General features: G+C 45.3%; 1 protein-coding gene across 21 annotated transcripts in view; it reads left to right on the plus strand.

The window, feature by feature from the left end:
* The window catches only part of CAMK2B (calcium/calmodulin dependent protein kinase II beta), a 1630344-nt gene that overhangs the window by 734418 nt on the left and 876851 nt on the right, over positions 1-19075 (plus strand). For 7 of the 21 annotated variants that reach the window (XM_069618980.1, XM_069618981.1, XM_069618979.1 and 4 more), the window contains exon 6: positions 14763-14835. The exons of the other annotated variants lie outside the window; for them this stretch is intronic. In XM_069618980.1, coding sequence (XP_069475081.1) covers positions 14763-14835 — 73 coding nt within the window. The remainder of the gene's footprint in view (positions 1-14762; positions 14836-19075) is intronic. 21 annotated transcript variants of the gene reach the window in all.

Consider the following 19075-nt stretch of genomic DNA (forward strand, 5'->3'; position numbering starts at 1 on the left):
TTATAATGTCAGCTAATGACAAAGGTAATAGATTATTTAGGATGGGCCAGACCTCCAGCCCAATTCATCCAAGATGATCTAACAGACATATTGGATCATGGTCCTACTGAAGACCCAATACTACCTTTTCACGTAGCCTTGCAAAATAGGGTGGCCAAAAATTGGGAGACTCAGGATTCTATTCCAGCAGTGAATAAATCCCTTACTTCAAAATACCGCCCTGCCAGTAGCAACCCCGGCTATCTGTCTAAACATCCCACTCCCGGGAGTTTGATCATACAGGCAGCCACAGCTTCTAACAAACTGGCGTATCCTTCTATCCCTCAGGACAGGGACGATAAGCGTGTGGATGGCTGGGCACGGAAGGTATCTTCAGCTGGGAGTATGGCGTTAAAATCAGCCAACTCCACATGTGCCTTGGCAAAGTTTTCGTACACTCTGTGAGAGTGCATTGCGATGGTGGCAGAGCACATACCAGAAGGGGACGAAAGGGAAGTATTCCTAGCCATCGTTAGAGATGGAAAGGAGGCTATGCAGGAATCAGTTGAATCTGGATTGGATAATGTAGATAGTGTGAGCAGGTCCATGGGCACTAGCACGGTAATGCGCAGATTTGCATGGTTGCGGAAATCGGGCTTTGCAACCAGACATGCAGAACCGTCTCCTGAACATGTCCTTTGACGGGTCTCACCTTTTTGGCAGCAAGGCTGACGAGAGCCTTGAGAGGTTGCAGACCTGAAAAGCAGCTGCCAAGTCTTTGGGAGCTGCCATTAGGCAACCTCAGCCTTTTCGTGCACCAGGTCAATCTTGAAGGGGACGATCCTATCGTTACTACTCCTCATATGGAAAGGCAAGAGGAATGGCCAGTCAAAGGGGCCAGAGAAAGGCCACTCGCGGTGGACGAGGAAAACGTGCAAAGCCAGCTCCAGCTACAGCCTCTCTGCCATCAGCGGCTGCAGCAACCGCCACAAAACCACTTTGAGGACTTGCATCACAAGACACCTGTAGGAGGCAGGCTGTCACAGCATCTGCAAGAATGGCGAGCCATTACTTCAGATGTTTAGGCTCTAGAAATAATAGCCCATGGTTACTGCCTTCCTTTTCTAACGCAACCTCAAAGCAATCCACCAGGGAGACACCCTTTGAAGTTTTCATACCCGCTCCTACAGCAGGAAGTTCTAACCCTGCTGGCGAAAGGTGCTATTGAACCAGTACCTGCAGCAGAGAGGAACAAGGGATGTACTCCCCATATTTTTTGATACCCAAAAAGGACGGAGGACTGAGACCCATCCTGGACTTAAGAAACTTCAACAAGTTCCTCAGGAAGGACAAGTTCAAGATGGTTACCCTTTCTCAGATCTTTCAGGCCCTTCAACTTCGGGATTGGTTGGTGTCATTGGAACTCCAGGATGCTTATTTTCATGTGCCGATTCATCTCAAGCACAGAAAATACCTGAGGTTCGTAGTTGGCGACTCATACTATCAGTTTCGAGTCCTGCCATTCGGATTGACCTCCGCCCGAGGGTCTTCACCAAACTGATGGTAGTGGTGGCAGCGCACCTCAGGAGAGCGGGGATCCATGTCTACCCCTACCTGGACGATTGGCTGATCAAAGCAGGTTCTGCCGAACAGGCACTGGATCACCTGAAAGTCACTTGCCACTTCCTCCACAGACTGGACTTCTCCCTCAATTTCAGGAAGTCACAAATGACACCTTCTCAACGGCTCCAATATATATGAGCTGTTTTAGACACATCCCTGGGAAAGAGCTCGCCTCCCAGGTCGAGTGCTCAAGACATTCTTAAGATGGTTTCCAAATTCCAAAATGCCCAAAATCTTCAGGCTTACGACTTCTTAAGGTTACTCAGCCTCATGGCATCCTGCATCTATCTGGTGCCGGAGGCATGTCTGAGAATGAGATCCCTTCAATGGGCTCTAAAGACTCAATGGTCCCAGATCTCAGGTCAAATGACGGATCTTCTTCGAACAAGGTCCGTCAAGATCTTCTATGGTGGACTTGTTCAGAGAATACCCTGAAAGGAGAACTTTTTTGGCAACCATGGCCAGAGATCACAGTAGTGACGGACGCCTCACTCAGGGGTGGGGAGCTCATGCCAACGATCTGACAATCAGCATTCGTTGGTCTCCATCGGAGTACAAACTACACATCAACCTTCTGGAGCTGAGAGCAATCGGGCTAGCGCTGAAAGCTTTCCTGCCATCTGTCAGGGGAAAAAATGTCCTGATAATGACGGACAACACAGTGATATGATATGATGTGATAGTTTATTTATATAGCGCCTATACATAATGTGGGAATAAGGGAAAAAACAATGACATTCTTACAGGCCATGAACAGTAAGGATGTGAAATTAACTATCGTACTCGGCCTGACAACATTTCAGATAGTGCAAGAGCTAAGACATAGATAAGGAAGGGAAGGGGAGAGTGGGAAGGAAATGTACACAGACAGGCGACTACCGTACTAGGCCTGACGACATTTCTGGTAGAGCTGGAAAAAAAACAAGAGGTGAGGGAGAGGGGTGCGGAAAGGTAGGGGAGGAACAAAACAAGCGACTATCATATTATGCTTGATGACATTTCAGATAGTTCTGGAGGGGGTGGTGGGGAGGAAAAAACCAGTAAGGGGAGGGAGGAGGAGACAGACGAGGTTGCTATCATACAAGGTCCAGGGACAATTCTGTTACAGTAAGTAAGAAGAAAGTAAGGGGAGGAGATAGGAAAAGGGAGAAGGGAAAGATGGAGAACACAGACAGTTAGCAGTCAAAAGAGTTGAGAAGCAAGAGGGGAGAGTGAATACAATTGCAGAAGTCAGTAGTAACACATAATTTTGCAAGTCAGGATACAAGATGAAGATGGGAACAGCATGTGGGCGGGGCTTGCTAAGTGGTGAAAAAGAGCAGCAAACAGGAATGCACCAGATGGGCGGGGCTTGCTCAGTGGTGAAAAAGAGCGGCAAACAGGAAGGCTCCAGGTGGGCGGGGCTTGCTAAGTGGTGAAAAAGAGCGGCAAACAGGAAGGCACCAGGTGGATGGGGCTTGCTAAGTGGTGAAAAAGAGCGGCAAACAGGAACGCACCACGTGTGCGTGGCTTGCTAAGTGGTGAAAAATAGTGGCAAACAGGAAGGCACCAGGTGGGCGGGGCTTGCTAAGTGGTGAAAAAGAGCAGCAAACAGGAAGGCACCAAGTGGGCGGACTTACTAAGTGGTGAAAGAGCGGCAAACAGGAAGGCACCAGGTGGGCGGGGCTTGTTAAGTGGTGAAAAGGAGCAGCAAACAGGAAGGCACCAGGTGGACGGGGCTTGCTAAGTGGTGAAAAAGAGCAGCAAACAGGAAAGCACCAGGGGGGCGGGGCTTAGGCCAGGTGACCTAGATCCACTTGCACCTGCTCCCCATCTGCAAAGTAAAAGAGGCTGGAGGGCTCCTTAAGTAGGGAAAAGGAGCGGCAAACAGGAAGGCACCAGTTGGGTGGGGCTTGCTAAGTGGTGAAAAAGAGCAGCAAACAGGAAGGCACCAGGTGGGCAGGGCTTGCTAAGTGGTGAAAAAGAGCGGCAAACAGGAAGGCACCAGGTGGGCGGGGCTTGCTAAGTGGTGAAAAAGAGTGGCATGCAGGAAGGCACCAGGTGGGCGGGGCTTAGGCCAGGTGACCTAGATCCACTTGCACCTGCTCCCCATCTGCAAAGGAAAAGAGGCTGGAGGGCTCCTTAAGTAGGGAACAGGAGCGGCAAACAGGAAGGCACCAGGTGGGCGGGGCTTGCTAAGTGGTGAAAAAGAGCGGCAAACAGGAAGGCACCAGGTGGGCGGGGCTTGCTAAGTGGTGAAAAGGAGAGGCAAACAGGAAGGCACCAGGTGGGCGGGGCTTGCTAAGTGGTGAAAAAGAGCTGCAAACAGGAAGGCACCAGGTGGGCAGGGCTTGCTAAGTGGTGAAAAGGAGCAGCAACCAGGAAGGCAGCAGGTGGGCGGGGCTTGCTAAGTGGTGAAAAGCAGCTGCAAACAGGAATGCACCAGATGGGCGGGGCTTGCTCAGTGGTGAAAAAGAGCGGCAAACAGGAAGGCTCCAGGTGGGCGGGGCTTGCTAAGTGGTGAAAAAGAGCGGCAAACAGGAAGGCACCAGGTGGATGGGGCTTGCTAAGTGGTGAAAAAGAGCGGCAAACAGGAACGCACCACGTGTGCGTGGCTTGCTAAGTGGTGAAAAATAGTGGCAAACAGGAAGGCACCAGGTGGGCGGGGCTTGCTAAGTGGTGAAAAAGAGCAGCAAACAGGAAGGCACCAAGTGGGCGGACTTACTAAGTGGTGAAAGAGCGGCAAACAGGAAGGCACCAGGTGGGCGGGGCTTGTTAAGTGGTGAAAAGGAGCAGCAAACAGGAAGGCACCAGGTGGACGGGGCTTGCTAAGTGGTGAAAAAGAGCAGCAAACAGGAAAGCACCAGGGGGGCGGGGCTTAGGCCAGGTGACCTAGATCCACTTGCACCTGCTCCCCATCTGCAAAGTAAAAGAGGCTGGAGGGCTCCTTAAGTAGGGAAAAGGAGCGGCAAACAGGAAGGCACCAGTTGGGTGGGGCTTGCTAAGTGGTGAAAAAGAGCAGCAAACAGGAAGGCACCAGGTGGGCAGGGCTTGCTAAGTGGTGAAAAAGAGCGGCAAACAGGAAGGCACCAGGTGGGCGGGGCTTGCTAAGTGGTGAAAAAGAGTGGCATGCAGGAAGGCACCAGGTGGGCGGGGCTTAGGCCAGGTGACCTAGATCCACTTGCACCTGCTCCCCATCTGCAAAGGAAAAGAGGCTGGAGGGCTCCTTAAGTAGGGAACAGGAGCGGCAAACAGGAAGGCACCAGGTGGGCGGGGCTTGCTAAGTGGTGAAAAAGAGCGGCAAACAGGAAGGCACCAGGTGGGCGGGGCTTGCTAAGTGGTGAAAAGGAGAGGCAAACAGGAAGGCACCAGGTGGGCGGGGCTTGCTAAGTGGTGAAAAAGAGCGGCAAACAGGAAGGCACCAGGTGGGCAGGGCTTGCTAAGTGGTGAAAAGGAGCAGCAAACAGGAAGGCAGCAGGTGGGCGGGGCTTGCTAAGTGGTGAAAAGCAGCTGCAAACAGGAAGCTACCAGGTGGGCGGGGCTTGCTAGATGGTCAAAAAGAGCAACAAACAGGAAGGCACCAGGTGGGCAGGGCTTGCTAAGTGGTGAAAAAGAGCGGCAAACAGGAAGGCACCAGGTAGGCGGGGCTTGCTAAGTAGGGAAAAGGAGCGGCAGGCAAGAAGGCACCAGGTGGGCGGGGTTTAGGCCAGGTGACCTAGATCCACTTGCACCTGCTCCCCATCTGCAAAGGAAAAGAGGCTGGAGGGCTCCTTAAGTAGGGAAAAGGAGCGGCAAATAGGAAGGCACCAGGTGGGCGGGGCTTGCTAAGTGGTGAAAAAGAGCAGCAAACAGGAAGACACCAGATGGGCGGGGCTTGCTCAGTGGTGAAAAAGAGCGGCAAACAGGAAGGCACCAGATGGGCGGGGCTTGCTAAGTGGTGAAAAAGAGCGGCAGGCAGGAAGGGACCAGGTGGGCGGGGCTTATGCCAGGTGACCTAGATCCACTTGCACCTGCTCCCCGTCTGCAAAGGAAAAGAGGCTGGAGGGCTCCTTAAGTAGGGAAAAGGAGCGGCAAACAGGAAGGCACCAGGTGGGTGGGGCTTGCTAAGTGGTGAAAAAGAGCGGCAAACAGGAAGGCACCAGGTGGGCGGGGCTTGCTAAGTAGTGAAAAAGAGCTGCAAACAGGAAGGCTCCAGCTGGGCGGGGCTTGCTAAGTGGTGAAAAAGAGCAGCAAACAGGAAGGCACCAGGTGGATGGGGCTTGCTAAGTGGTGAAAAAGAGCGGCAAACAGGAAGGCACCAGGTGGGCATGGCTTGCTAAGTGGTGAAAAATAGTGGCAAACAGGAAGGCACCAGGTGGATGGGGCTTGCTAAGTGGTGAAAAAGAGCGGAAAAACAGGAAGGCACCAGGTGGGCGGGGCTTGCTAAGTGGTGAAAGAGCGGCAAACAGGAAGGCACCAGGTGGGCAGGGCTTGTTAAGTGGTGAAAAGGAGCAGCAAACAGGAAGGAACCAGGTGGGTGGGGCTTGCTAAGTGGTGAAAAACAGCAGCAAACAGGAAGGCACCAGGTGGGCGGGGCTTAGGCCAGGTCACCTAGATCCACTTGCACCTGCTCCCCATCTGCAAAGGAAAAGAGGCTGGAGGGCTCATTAAGTAGGGAAAAGGAGCGGCAAACAGGAAGGCACCAGGTGGGCGGGGCTTGCTAAGTGGTGAAAAAGAGCGGCAAACAGGAAGGCACCAGGTGGGCGGGGCTTGCTAAGTGGTGAAAAAGAGCAGCAAACAGGAAGGCACCAGGTGGGCGGGGCTTGCTAAGTGGTGAAAAAGAGCGGCAGGCAGGAAGGCACCAGGTGGGTGGGGCTTAGGCCAGGTGTCCTAGATCCACTTGCACCTGCTCCCCATCTGCAAAGGAAAAGAGGCTGGAGGGCTCCTTAAGTAGGGAAAAGGAGCAACAAACAGGAAGGCACCAGGTGGGCAGGGCTTGCTAAGTGGTGAAAAAGAGCGGCAAACAGGAAGGCACCAGGTGGGCGGGGCTTGCTAAGTAGGGAAAAGGAGCGGCAGGCAGGAAGGCACCAGGTGGGCGGGGCTTAGGCTAGGTGACCTAGATCCACTTGCACCTGCTCCCTATCTGCAAAGGAAAAGAGGCTGGAGGGCTCCTTAATTAGGAAAAAGGAGCAGCAAATAAGGCACCAGGTGGGCGGGAGAGGAGCCCTGGGGGACGAGTTCGTGGTGTAGTGGAATTTCTCACTATTGTACGCGTTTCCTCCGATTCCCGTAATTCCTCAGGTCATCAGGGGACTGAGACACTTCCGGAGCCGCATGATCCTAATTGCCCCATATTGGACCAGGAGAACGTGGTACCCGGACCTTCTATACATGTCCATCTGTCCCCCAGTACATCTTCCTCAGAAAGAGAACCTTCTCTCTCAAATGGAGGGTCAGGTTCTCCATCCAGAGGTCAAAACGCTCAACCTTCATACTTGATATCTGAAAGGCTGAGGTACAAGGATTGGAACCTTCCAGATGACGTCACGGACGTGTTGCTTTCGGCAAGAAGGCCAGCAACAAAGTCTCTATACCGTTGCCATTGGAAAAAGTTTTGCAACTGGTTCAGAGAAAAGAATGTCGATCCTTTTCTATGTTCTATTCCGGAAGTACTGTCCTTCCTCCTGACCCTAGCACATAGAGGTCTAAATGTTGGAACCAGTAAAGGTTATCATGCAGCGCTTTCCATCTTGAAGCGCTCGTCGGAAGAATGCTCCTATTTCAAAATTCCTTTGGTAGTGCAATTTTTAAAAGGACTCACTAATGTGTTTCCTCCTTTCCCATTTCAAGTACCAATTTGGGATCTCAATCTGGTCCTAACATTCTAAATGTGTGCTCCTTTTGAACCTTTGCACACTTGTCCATTAAGATTACTGACATGGAAAACTGCTTTCCTAGATGCTTTAACATCTGCAAGAAGAGTGAGCGAATTGCAGGCACTGTCTTCTGGGCCACCCTGTACTGTGTTCCATAAGGACAGAGTTGTGTTGCGGGTTAAACCCTCATTTTTACCAAAAGTGGCATCTGATTTTCATTTAAGTCAGAAAATTGTTTTACCCACATTCTATCCTCCACCTCATCCTAGTTAGGAGGAGGAAAGATTACACAGGTTGGATCCGAAAAGAGCTTTAAGCTTTTACATCCCTAGGCTTTCTAAGCTTAGAGTGGACAATCAGCTGTTTATTGGCTACACAGGAAAGAAATTGGGCCAGTCAGTGACAAAGCAAACAATATCACGCTGGATTGTGCTTTGTATTTCAGAATGCTACAGATTAGCACAAAAAGACCCACCAGAAGGTCTAAGGGCTCATTCCACCAGAGGCATCGCCTCTTCGACAGCCCTACAAAGAGGTGTTCCTATAAGGTCCAATTGTGAAGCAGCAACTTGGTCCTCACTGCATACTTTTCCAAATTCTATAGCCTGGATGCTTCCCAGTCTAAGGAGCTGAATTTTGGTAAAGCAGTACTATATTCAGCCATCTAAGGGTATCGGGAAAAAATCTAATCCCTCCTCCAGAGAAATTGTCCATACTGCTTTGGGAGTCTATCTAAGATGAGGAATACCTTGGAGGACACAATCCACTTGAAGAACAAGTTACTTACCAACTGGTAACGTTCTTTCTATTGAATGTTCCTCCAAAGTATTCCTCATCGCCCTCCCATCCTACCCCTCTGTACATTTTTCCGGGCTATTGCCACTCCAACTCTCGCAAGGCAAATACCTGTCTGCCTGGCACAGTCTACACAGTGAAAAATCAATAATGAAGGGGGAAAAACAGAATTGAGGCCAACGGGCGCCGCGCGTGCTACTTATACACCCGATGACGTCACCCTTGACGGAGGCCTTCGAGGGACCATCGACTCGACGACATCGACGCACGGCGCCCTCTGCCAAAAAAAAATTCCAAAGCAGCTAAAGCTGGAAGGAATACATCTAAGATGAGGAATACAATACGTTGGAGGAACATCCAATCGAAAGAACGTTACCAGTTGATAAGTAACTTGTTCTTTTCTTGGTTTCCTGAAGTGTGTAATTTTTTATATTAACCGCGTTCAACTATGTTAAAGTTGAGTATATGTGAACATGAGACTCCAACAGACATGAACGGAAGCTTGCCATACATTTATAGCAGAATATTTTGGATTTACTTGTCCATTTTTCCTGATGAAATAACATTTTTGGCCTGCAAATATTTAGCTAAACCCATTAACACATGCTGGCATGTAATAAGGCATAAGTGCTGGTATCGTTGATGTGTTTACATAGATGCAGAGGCAAAACACAACGATACCACAGCTGTGCAGTGCTGAGACCTCCTGTTTGGGTAAAAATAGAGCTAGTGATCATTTTTGCTTCATAACTTGTAGAAAGGCCAGTTCACAGATTTGTAGAAGAAATGTACACAAAAAACATACTTCGAAGAAAAATTTAAAAGTTTATTAAAACACAGAAAATGTGTTGTGTGAAAGGAATTCGGTAATCTTTTATGAATTAATGTAAGTGGACATGTACACATCAATTTATCAATGTTAATGCAGGAAGATTAAAAGAGGATTTAAAACTAATATGAGTAGATCAGCAAACGCAATAAGGCTAATGATTTAAATTTAGTTATGCAATTACTAAATATTTCTAAAAAGAGGCTCAAGGAATTAATTGACTCCCAAAAGAGCTGACTGATGTAAGACTTCACATGACGAATATAAACATGGTGATGGCCAGATGGTTTTAATGATGAGATTGTGATGTCAGTGTTCCCTTAAAGAATACTCGTATGTATTGTAGATTAAGATACTAATTACATATGTTCCCACATAGAGGGACTGATATTGGTTAAATATGGAAATATAGGACATTAAACTGAAATGTGAAAAAGAAGATTGTCAACTTAAGAGACTTGAATTTAGCTAAACACAAGTAAATAGGTTGGTGTATTCATTCTTGATGGGATTTAAAAAATATGAATTGGTAACATAGCCATAATTAGGATATTTGTACTTATTTCAAAAGTGTGTTGTAATATATCCCCTTTGACTCATTGATTGAAATACAAAACGTTGACATGCTATTTCAAATAGTTTAAAACATTGTCACTTCAAATTATGGAGTCATTCACACTTAGACGAGGACGACTGGGTTGAGGTCATTTTACAAATGTACTATAGATGCAGGTTTGTATGAACTAAGCATTTATTGTTCTTTAGGAATTGTTAGGAATTGCTAACAAATTATAGAATAGCTACTGGGGCCATCATAGTTTGTATGAGTGTGTTACTGAATTAGTGTTACTGAATTAGTAGGCACACAAGTCAGGAAGTACCAAAGAGCATTTGGAGGGGAGCTAAGTACCTTGGACAAGGCTGTTCGCCCACACCTGTTTGCTGTGTTAATCATGTCCCCTTTCTCAGTAATATTTTGACAGCTGCTAAAGTATACATCTGAAAGTACAGATAAAGAGATCACAATCCCAACAGTGACAGTTGTATTGTTGAATCAACCTTTTTAGAGATATTATTTAGAAAAGTAGGTAAATTATTCGGACTACTTTCAATGTGTACTGTTTTGACACAATCAAAAATTCATTGTATAGACCATTAGTAGCTGAGTTTGGTATGATATAACCTTATTCTTCTAAACGAATTAGGCAGTGCTGTATGCAAGTGCTGAATTACTTACATACAATCCCTCTCAAGGCAGGGGAATACGCATGGCGTTTACTCTCTTACTGGCACAGACGTACGTCCTATACACAAAACATAACAGTGATGGTGTGAAGTTAGAGGAAAGTTATTCTCACCCATCATGTTGTTAGTGGGGCCTCATTACGAGGTCAGTGGTAGACCCCGCCCGTAGGCGGCGAGCTACCGCCGACCCCGTAACACTGTTTCTGCCGCCTGACATCCCCGTGCCACCGATGGCGGCAGAACGGTAAATCCCCATTTCGGTGGAGTCCCATAGGACTCCATGGGAATGGAGACACTGAAGCACCAGCACCATTGCTAACGGTGGAGGTGCTTCAGTGAAAACACTGCCGATAGGGGCCTGAACTCCCGGCAAGTCAGGCCTGCCGTGAGTACCGTGCCCCTGCCGGCTGACTCATATTTTGTCGGTCTGAAAATGGTGCTGGTACCTTGCTACCAGCACCCTTATTTCCGGACCGCCAAACTTATAATGAATCCCACAGTCGCTGAATGTTAAAAAGGGCATTACGAGATGCAACCTCCCCACCACCACTCGTTTAGTTTTTACTAGTCGTAGACGAATGCAAAAGTGTCCCTATTGAATCAAATAAGAGACTAGGGGTGCTTGCCGTAGATTTTTCTGCTTTACCTGGCTGCAATTGCCCTCTCTGTGGAGCTGTGCAATGGGGGCCCAGAACTCACCCCTTCTAAAGCTATGCTCTGATCACCTACAACAAACCTCTGCAGGGTCCATTCATATAACTGTACAATATCAAAGCAGTGTGTGCTTATACCCAGTGCTGGACATTTGATGGCCGTTTATGGTATGATGCGATCACGGGCCTTTGATAGACATAAGCTGACTATGTGGAATAGCAGCATGAAATCACAGCTGCGTGCCATCCATGGACTGTACGTATATGGCGCAGCCCTCTGATAGTGGTTAGCTGGTCACATAAGATTGCAGTATGTGGGTGCCACAGCCCTGTGACAGTCATTAGTTGCCCATATTAGAGAGCCGAATGATATCACTGTTCTGTGACAGTTAATGGGTCATCATGTGAGGTAGATGTGTGAGATCATAGTGCTGTGGCAATCATTGCTTGTTAGCAGCATGGGATTACAGTCCCACAATGGCTATTGGTTGAACATATGTAATAGCAGTATCTGATCCTAGTCATGTAACAGGAGTTAAACAGCCAGTTGAGCATTAGTTGACCACATGAGTTAGTAGGTCGAGATCAGAACTGTGGACAGCCCTTGGTTGAATACATGAGTTGGCGTGATGAAATCACAACCCTGGCAGGGCTGTCATTGATTGTCCACATGATAAAGTAGAATGCTGTAATTTGCCACTAATTGACTGGTGTGATGAAACAGGATGAAAACACGACCATGTGACAGTAATGGGTTGGTCTCTTGCTGAAGGATGAGAGCATAGCTCTTTAAAATCTTTAAGTCAGCCTCAGAGTCTGGCCTGATGTTCATTGGACTGGCAACATAAAACCTTCCAACAGTTCATCCCTAAAGGCATACTTTTATGATATTTAACAAGCAATGGGCATACATTTAAAGATTTAATTTCCTTAACCTGTAGGAAAAATCCTCATTTTATATTTTCTGGGATTATCAGCAACCTTCTATTTCCACTTACGCTGCTGTCCTTGTAAGAACATAAAACAGTGTTCCCTACACATTACGTTTTGGAAATAGTCTTATATCATTTAAAGTTTCTTCAAGTATTCTTTTTGAGATAAGGTAGTTTAAAAAAATAATTTCAATTTGGTTTATTTACCACTTGTTTGCAAAGCTCTGCATTGGTGCACACATTATTGAATGGACATGATAGGTCCCATTTTTCGAAAGACCTCAACCAAAGTTTTAGGAACAAAGTTCTGAAACTAGTTATTTCCCTGCTGCTTGAAAATCCAGATGCGGCAAAACTAAAGATCTGGAGAAATGACTGGATTCAGACCTGTGATAAACGAGCCAAATCGAGGTCCATGCTGGAAGCGCCGGCCGAGGCAAGGGCATATGGATGTGTACCTCTGTATTTGGCTTGTTTTCCGGACCAGTGGGCTCGGGCCCTTTATCTCCACTTTAGACTGAATGTTATGACAACTAAAGAACGCCTCTGCTACTGGTCACAATCCCCGGACTTGGACCTTACCTGTCGTTTCTGCGCTTCCTCTAAAGAAACTCTGAAACATCTAATCCTAATGTGCCCTGTGTTTGAGTCTAAAAGAGTTAACATCTTTAGCCCAATAACAATGAACTTTCAGTTCCTCACCCGAGATGATTGGTGGAGAGCCCTGTTTGATGGATCAAACAGAGCGATGCTATATGCACTGGTCTCTTTTCTTCGTATTATAAAAGATCATCTACACGATGTCTCGGTGGATTCGATCGTTGGGTCGTTCTGAGATCCATACCCGAGCCCATGTTATGGGAAATAGATGGTGCGATGAGGGCTGGCACTGATTCGAGATGAATGTTAAGGCTTGGCTTGTGTTTGTTCTTTTTTTTTTAAAGGGTTGCAACATAACCCAATAAAAATAAAAAAATAAAAAGAAACTAGTTATTTCCCTACATATTTGTATTAGTCTAAAATATGAATCCCCTGTCATAGTGCCCCACAAGCCAGAACACCTGCCCATGTGCATGGTGGAATCAAAGCAGCACAGCAACAGCATGTGGAACCAAAATCATGCTGAGTGCGATCACGTCTTAGTCTATATAATGGGTAACTTAACTCACCCACACCAGATGCTCTTGGACATACACCCTCATAGTGCAATGATCATGCATTTTGGTCATGGGATTTTTATGTTTGTTCTTTAACACTTCAACCCCAGATCTCTTCCCCATTCCTCCACTTTCATTGCTCATGGCCTGCCTCTTTTGGATAATATGTACATACCTGAGAAAGAAATGCATGTTTCACATCCTTCGCAGTTTTCCATATACCTTCCCTCCTGTACGCCAGTAAGAAGTCATTGTTTTGTCCAACCTTTCAAGACATTCTGTTTTTCTCCTTGTCTTGCCCTGCCCATCCCTTCCGTCCCTTCCCTCCTCCTTCTGGGGTTTGAAATGTCCCCAATTTCCACCTGTCTCCAATTACTTTCTCTTTATGTCACTTGATCTCCTCTTCTCTTTTATCTTGGTTTCTTTTCTTACTCCTTTTTCCCTTTCCACCTCTTCCCCAAAGTGGTCCTCCCTTTCCCTCATTTTCCCGCATCCTTACTCTCTCCCTTCCTCCTTGAAACCACCTTCCCTAATTCATTGCTTTGTCTATCCTGCATCCAAATCCCACAACTCGATCTCACCCCACACTTATTCTGCTCTGACTACTCTCCGTTACTACGGTTTCTCTATGTATATTTTGTCCATCCTCAATGTACTACTCAATTCTTCTATTTCAATCCATTGTCCCGTTTGCATGGACCTGTTCTTTTTTCTCATTTCCTTTATTTTGACCACACTCTCTTTCATTCTTTTTCTCTGTGTCCCTTCTCGCTTTCTGTACTCCTTGTTCCATTCATCCTTTTACCTCAATTATCTCTGTCAAACCCCAATCTTGTTTGCTGTGCTGCTGTTTTGCTCTCTGCGTTCTTCTATCTGCCTTATTTCTATTGTTGATTTGCTCCTTCATGCCTCCATTCTATTATCACCACCCTATATCCCCATTTCCATTCCCCATTCCTTCTATTCTGACTCTTGTCACCTCTGTTTCTGTTTATCCCTTTGACACTACCTCTATAATCATCTTTCCACTGCCTCCTCTCTCTCCTCACCCATCTCCCTATCTCACTTCTTTATCCATCCACCCTCTGTATTTTTTAACTTGTTATGTATCTGTTTCCACCCTGTTCCCTCCCTACACTGTATCGTGTTGTTTGTATGCATTGCTCTGTGCTTTATTTATCATTCTCTCCATATCCCTCTTTTTCTGCACCCATATCATATCTGTATCTCACATTCCACGCTATTGCTTTCTCCTCTCCTCTCCTCTCCTCTCCCTTCCACTCCTCTCCTTCCCTCTCCTCTCCTCTCCTCTCCTCCTTATTCTGACATCCCTCCCTCTCTGGGCTATGGTCATGTCATCTGTGTATGACTCTGCCCTCACTGTATCTCTTCTTTCTTCTTCATTCACCTTCTCAATTCACCCGCCTTCTCTATCTCTCGGTATTCAACCCCCATTTGTATATCCCTGCATTTCTTTCATTCTATGTGTATCCCTTTCTCTGTCCTTCTACTATCTGCATATGTTGCCCTCTTTATATCTTTGTCCACTTTCGGTATTTCACTCTTTTTCTCCCCTCCTCCTTCCCTTCTGTTTATCTCTCTCCCCTCTTTTCTATTACTTTCTTTCTCTGCACTTTATTCTCCTCTCTCCTCCTGTCTCCTTCCCTTCTACCCCCTTGCCGCTCCCATCCCCGTCTCCCTGTTTTGTTTTACAGTCACTGTCTTCATCAGATATTAGAAAGTGTCTCTTTCATACATCACTGTGATATTGTGCACAGGGACCTCAAGGTCAGTATACCAACCTTTTCAAATTCACAGACATGATTTTGGGGTGGGGGTGTGGTCGAATGACGTGGAGGAAGGGGTCGGGGAGTATAAATCCTGCTTGGCCAGAAACAGTATTGACCCCACCTACAAATCCCTGAGTCAAAGCTTCCTCCAATTGACTTTTCATTATAAAAAAAGGAAAAGGGATCTGCCTTTCACATTACCCTGCATGAGCTAAATTCACATCACACAATGTCAAGCATCTGGAAAACAATGAAACAGGGTCTAAGGGACAGAGAAGAAAGAAGTGGTGAGTTATGAGCTAAAGGGAGACATTTTTGCTTCTCTAGCCTAAAAGATTGTAACTCTTGTCGCTAGAGCTGTCTAAACAGAAATAGACTGGTCCGTGGATAAATGGGGATATGGTCCACTCAGACAGGTATCTTCATAGGACTGGGACAGTGTCAGTCATCTGTCAGATGTACCTGTTTTATGACTGTATTTCCTCTCCCTAACCTTTTAGAGGTAGCTACCTGTGGTCAAACCTTCCTATTACTGTATAGGCCAATGCCTCTTTGCTCACGTGACTTGATACTTTGAGTCTTAGGGTGGGATGCTCCGTCAATTTCACCCACTGCTATTACAGCCTATGAGCCTGACTTCCACTGAGCAGGTGACAGCATCACCAAGCTTTCTGGAATGCGTTTGGGTACAAGTGACTACATTTAAGATTGAGTAGAACAGCAGATCCCATATTCTGGAAAGAGGTAGGGCTACTACTCAACGCATGCTTTAAGGCTGAGACCAAAATGAAGCATCCCGCATGCCTTTGTTGTAAGGCAAAACTGCACCTTTCAGCATACCCTTGGAATGTAGCCAAACTGTACTTCTCAGCATGCCATAGAAATGAGGTTGTCTGGCAGATCCCAGCATGCCTTTGACAATGAAGCTAAACTGATGTTCCCAGCATGCCCTAAGAATACAATTGAACTACAGTTTCGAGCATGCCCCAGAAATATGAACTGTAGTTTTGGAAATGTCCTGGGATGGAGGCCAATGGACAGTTCCAGCATTCCCTGTGAATTAGGCTGCACTGTGGTTCTGGAACTTCTGTTAATTAGGGTGCACTGCGATTCCAGAGTGCCATGTTCTTTTGCTTGTTGGTGCCGGAGTTCAGCAGCACCAGGAATTGAAGGAATACTAAATTTGCTTCCAATGTCTTGAAAGGCAAATTCTGACTATCATTATTCAAGAACCATCACTCGTTTCTCTGTTTCGTTCTAAAATCACGGGAGACCCTTACCTTTCATCCCCTTATATTTTCACTGTGATTTTTCTACTACTGGAAATCCTTTTCTCAGCGTTGTGAGAAAGTTTGAAAGACACATTTTTGTAAATGCACACCTGGAATAAAAATTGATGATTTGTTCGGTAGGATTTCATTGTCTCATTTCGTTCCTCCTCTATCTCTTTTGCACTTTGTTTTCTTCCTTCATTCCTATTACATTTCTCTAATTATCTCAGAGACTCGGATTCCTTTTCCGCTACCACCCTCTATCCACTCTACTTATCTTCTCGCTATCTTTGTGCCCTTCCTTCTGCTTTCTCTCACATTACATTCTCTTCACCCTTTCAATATCCCTTTCTGCTCTCTCAGTATTGCTCATCTCTCTATCCCTCACTGTGGCCTCTATTGTTGGTGCTTGCACTCCTTACCTGTGTTGCCCTTAGGTCTCACTCTCCTTCTGCATGTTATGCATGGCTTCATTATCAGTCCTATGGAGCTGAGTGTTGCAGTAATACATGATGGCTGGGTCAGAGGTCACAAAGAATATGTACCCAAGGGTGAGACTGAGGAAGCATCCTATCTAAAGTGCTGAACAACTGCTACTAAACGGACCACAGTGGGTGCTACATGTTGTATAGGCATGCTCAAAAGCCTTTACGTTGTTAACCACATTCTAGTGGGAATTTTACAAATTCAGATGTGTATTGGAGCTTTATGAATCATTTGGTTAGTTTAGCATGTTAATTTTGGGGTACTTTGCTGTCTGTTGTTTGGTTCTGTAGTTTGTTCTCCTTTCTTTGGTGATGGTGGTGACTTAGGTTGTTATTTGTTGCTATTTGCTAACTACAAGTACATGTTGATAGTTATTTAAGTGCATTTCATTTGTTTGTTAGGTGGTTTTGTTAGTTTACTGGGCGACCTTTTGGTATTGTGCTTTAGTGGTATGTTTTGTGGTAGTCGGGAACGTTTAGTTAGTTTGCTGCATAGTTTTACAGTGTTTTTAATTGTTTTCAAATACTCATAATTTGTTAGGTCGTTTTGGGGGTCATTGAATGTTTTTCAGTGGCTTATCAAAATAATGTTAGTAATTTGTTGGATAGTTTGTATTTGTTTTTGGTAGTTGGCCACATGCATTGTAAAATGTGTCTGGCCATTTTTGTGTGCATGTTGGTGATGTTTCTGGTGCACAGAATGCTTGTGGTTGTTTGTCAGGTGGTTTTTCTTTTTTTCATTCCTATTTGTGGATATTGGCTACGTCTGTTTTGCTTGTTTGGCAGGTGTTTTTCAATCATTTGCAGGGGAATTTTAGTTGTTTGCCACGTGGGAGTGAAAGGGAGGGAGTATTTTATCACATGCTTTTTTGTAGTGTTTGGATGTGCAACTTATTAACCACTATGCTTTCAGTTTTTTTGGTGCTTTGATTATTTTTATTTGTATTGTATGCTGGTTGCTAATTTGGTACCTTTTGAACATTTTCAAAATGGTTCTTGTTTTCTGGGTGGGTGCTTTTTGATTTCTTGCTGAGTGTTTTGTCAGTTGCGTATTGGGTAGATGACAGGTACTTTTTGGTAATATGTGGGTTGTATTCTGATAACATAGCCAGTCTTTTGGGTTATGTGTGCTTTTCAGCAGTCTACATAGCTTTCAAAGAGCTTTCTAGGTGATTGTTATGTCATTTATGGTTATTTTCCAGGTGCATTTTGTTTCTATTTTATTGTGTGCTTTTGGTGGTATGGGTTTCTTTTAGTTGTTTTTGAACATAGCTTAGTGCTTGTTGGTTGTTCACATGGTGATTCTTTTGTTTCACCACACATTTGGTTAATTAGGGGGTCTTTTTGGTCTTTCACATGGTGATTTTTAGTTCTTCGTTGTAGTTACATTTTGGTTTTGTGTGTGCGTGGATTGAGGATTTTTGTCAGATGACTTTTGCTTGATTATCACCTGGTACTTTTGGTTGCTTCTTGCATGCTTTAATATTGTTTATTGGGTAATGTATTTATTTTCCTGGGCCTTTTTAGTGTGTTTGGCATACATTTGAGTTGTATGTTTTTGTTGTTGTTGTTTTAGCTGCCTTTGTTGTTTGTTGGAGTCTTGTGGTTGTTTGTGTGGTGATTTTTGGATGATTGTGATTTGTGGCAGGAGCATTTCGATTATTGGCTTGCCAATTTTTGTATTTTCCTTCTGGATACCATATGGTGCTTACTTGGTTAGTTTTTTTTCGCATACATTTTGATTGTTTACTCTTTCATTTCTGGCTGATTGTGAGTGCATTGGAGTACTTTACCAAGTACTTTTAGTTGTGAGTTAATTTTGGTTGTTTAACAGATGTTTTAGGTGTTGTTTGTGAAGTGCTATTTATTTATTCTCCAGGTGCTGTCTGGTTGTGCTTGGGTGGATTTTCATTTTCCGTCGCTTTTTGTATTTGTTTTGAGTGCTTTGGTGTCTTTTCATTATTGGATGCTTTTTCAATGTTTTTCATCAACTTTTTTGTTATTTGCTTTGTGTTTGTCATATGGTTTCCTGCCAATTTGTAGGAATTGACTGGGTTATTTGCAGGGTTTGCTTTTCTTCTAATTTTGGTGATTTTAATCTTGTGCACTTGTTAACTTTTCTGTTCTGTCTTTCTGGGTACATTTGTGCTAGTTTTCCTGGTGCTCTTTATTTTTATGGGGTGCTTTTTGAATGAGCCTTTGGCTTGTTTTTAAGGGTATGCCTTATTTTATTGCAGGGAGGACTCTGAGTTCTTTGTCAGAGGGGGTATTTAGTGATTTTTCATTTGAGTTCTGACAGACTGAGTTATAAGTTGCAAGTCCTATAAAACATTTTTAAAGAGCTATTTTCATTATGAAGGATAGCATAAGGATTATATTAGTAATTCAGGTTGTTGCTTTAGACGGCTAGTTTGGTGATACTTTGATATTAGACGTATATTAGAAGTCCAATTAGGAGCCTGCTATTTGGAGTTTATAGTGT

The sequence above is a fragment of the Ambystoma mexicanum genome, chromosome 10, assembly GCF_040938575.1.
Source record: "Ambystoma mexicanum isolate Mex_15411 chromosome 10, UKY_AmexF1_1, whole genome shotgun sequence".
Classification (NCBI taxonomy): Eukaryota; Metazoa; Chordata; class Amphibia; order Caudata; family Ambystomatidae; genus Ambystoma; species Ambystoma mexicanum.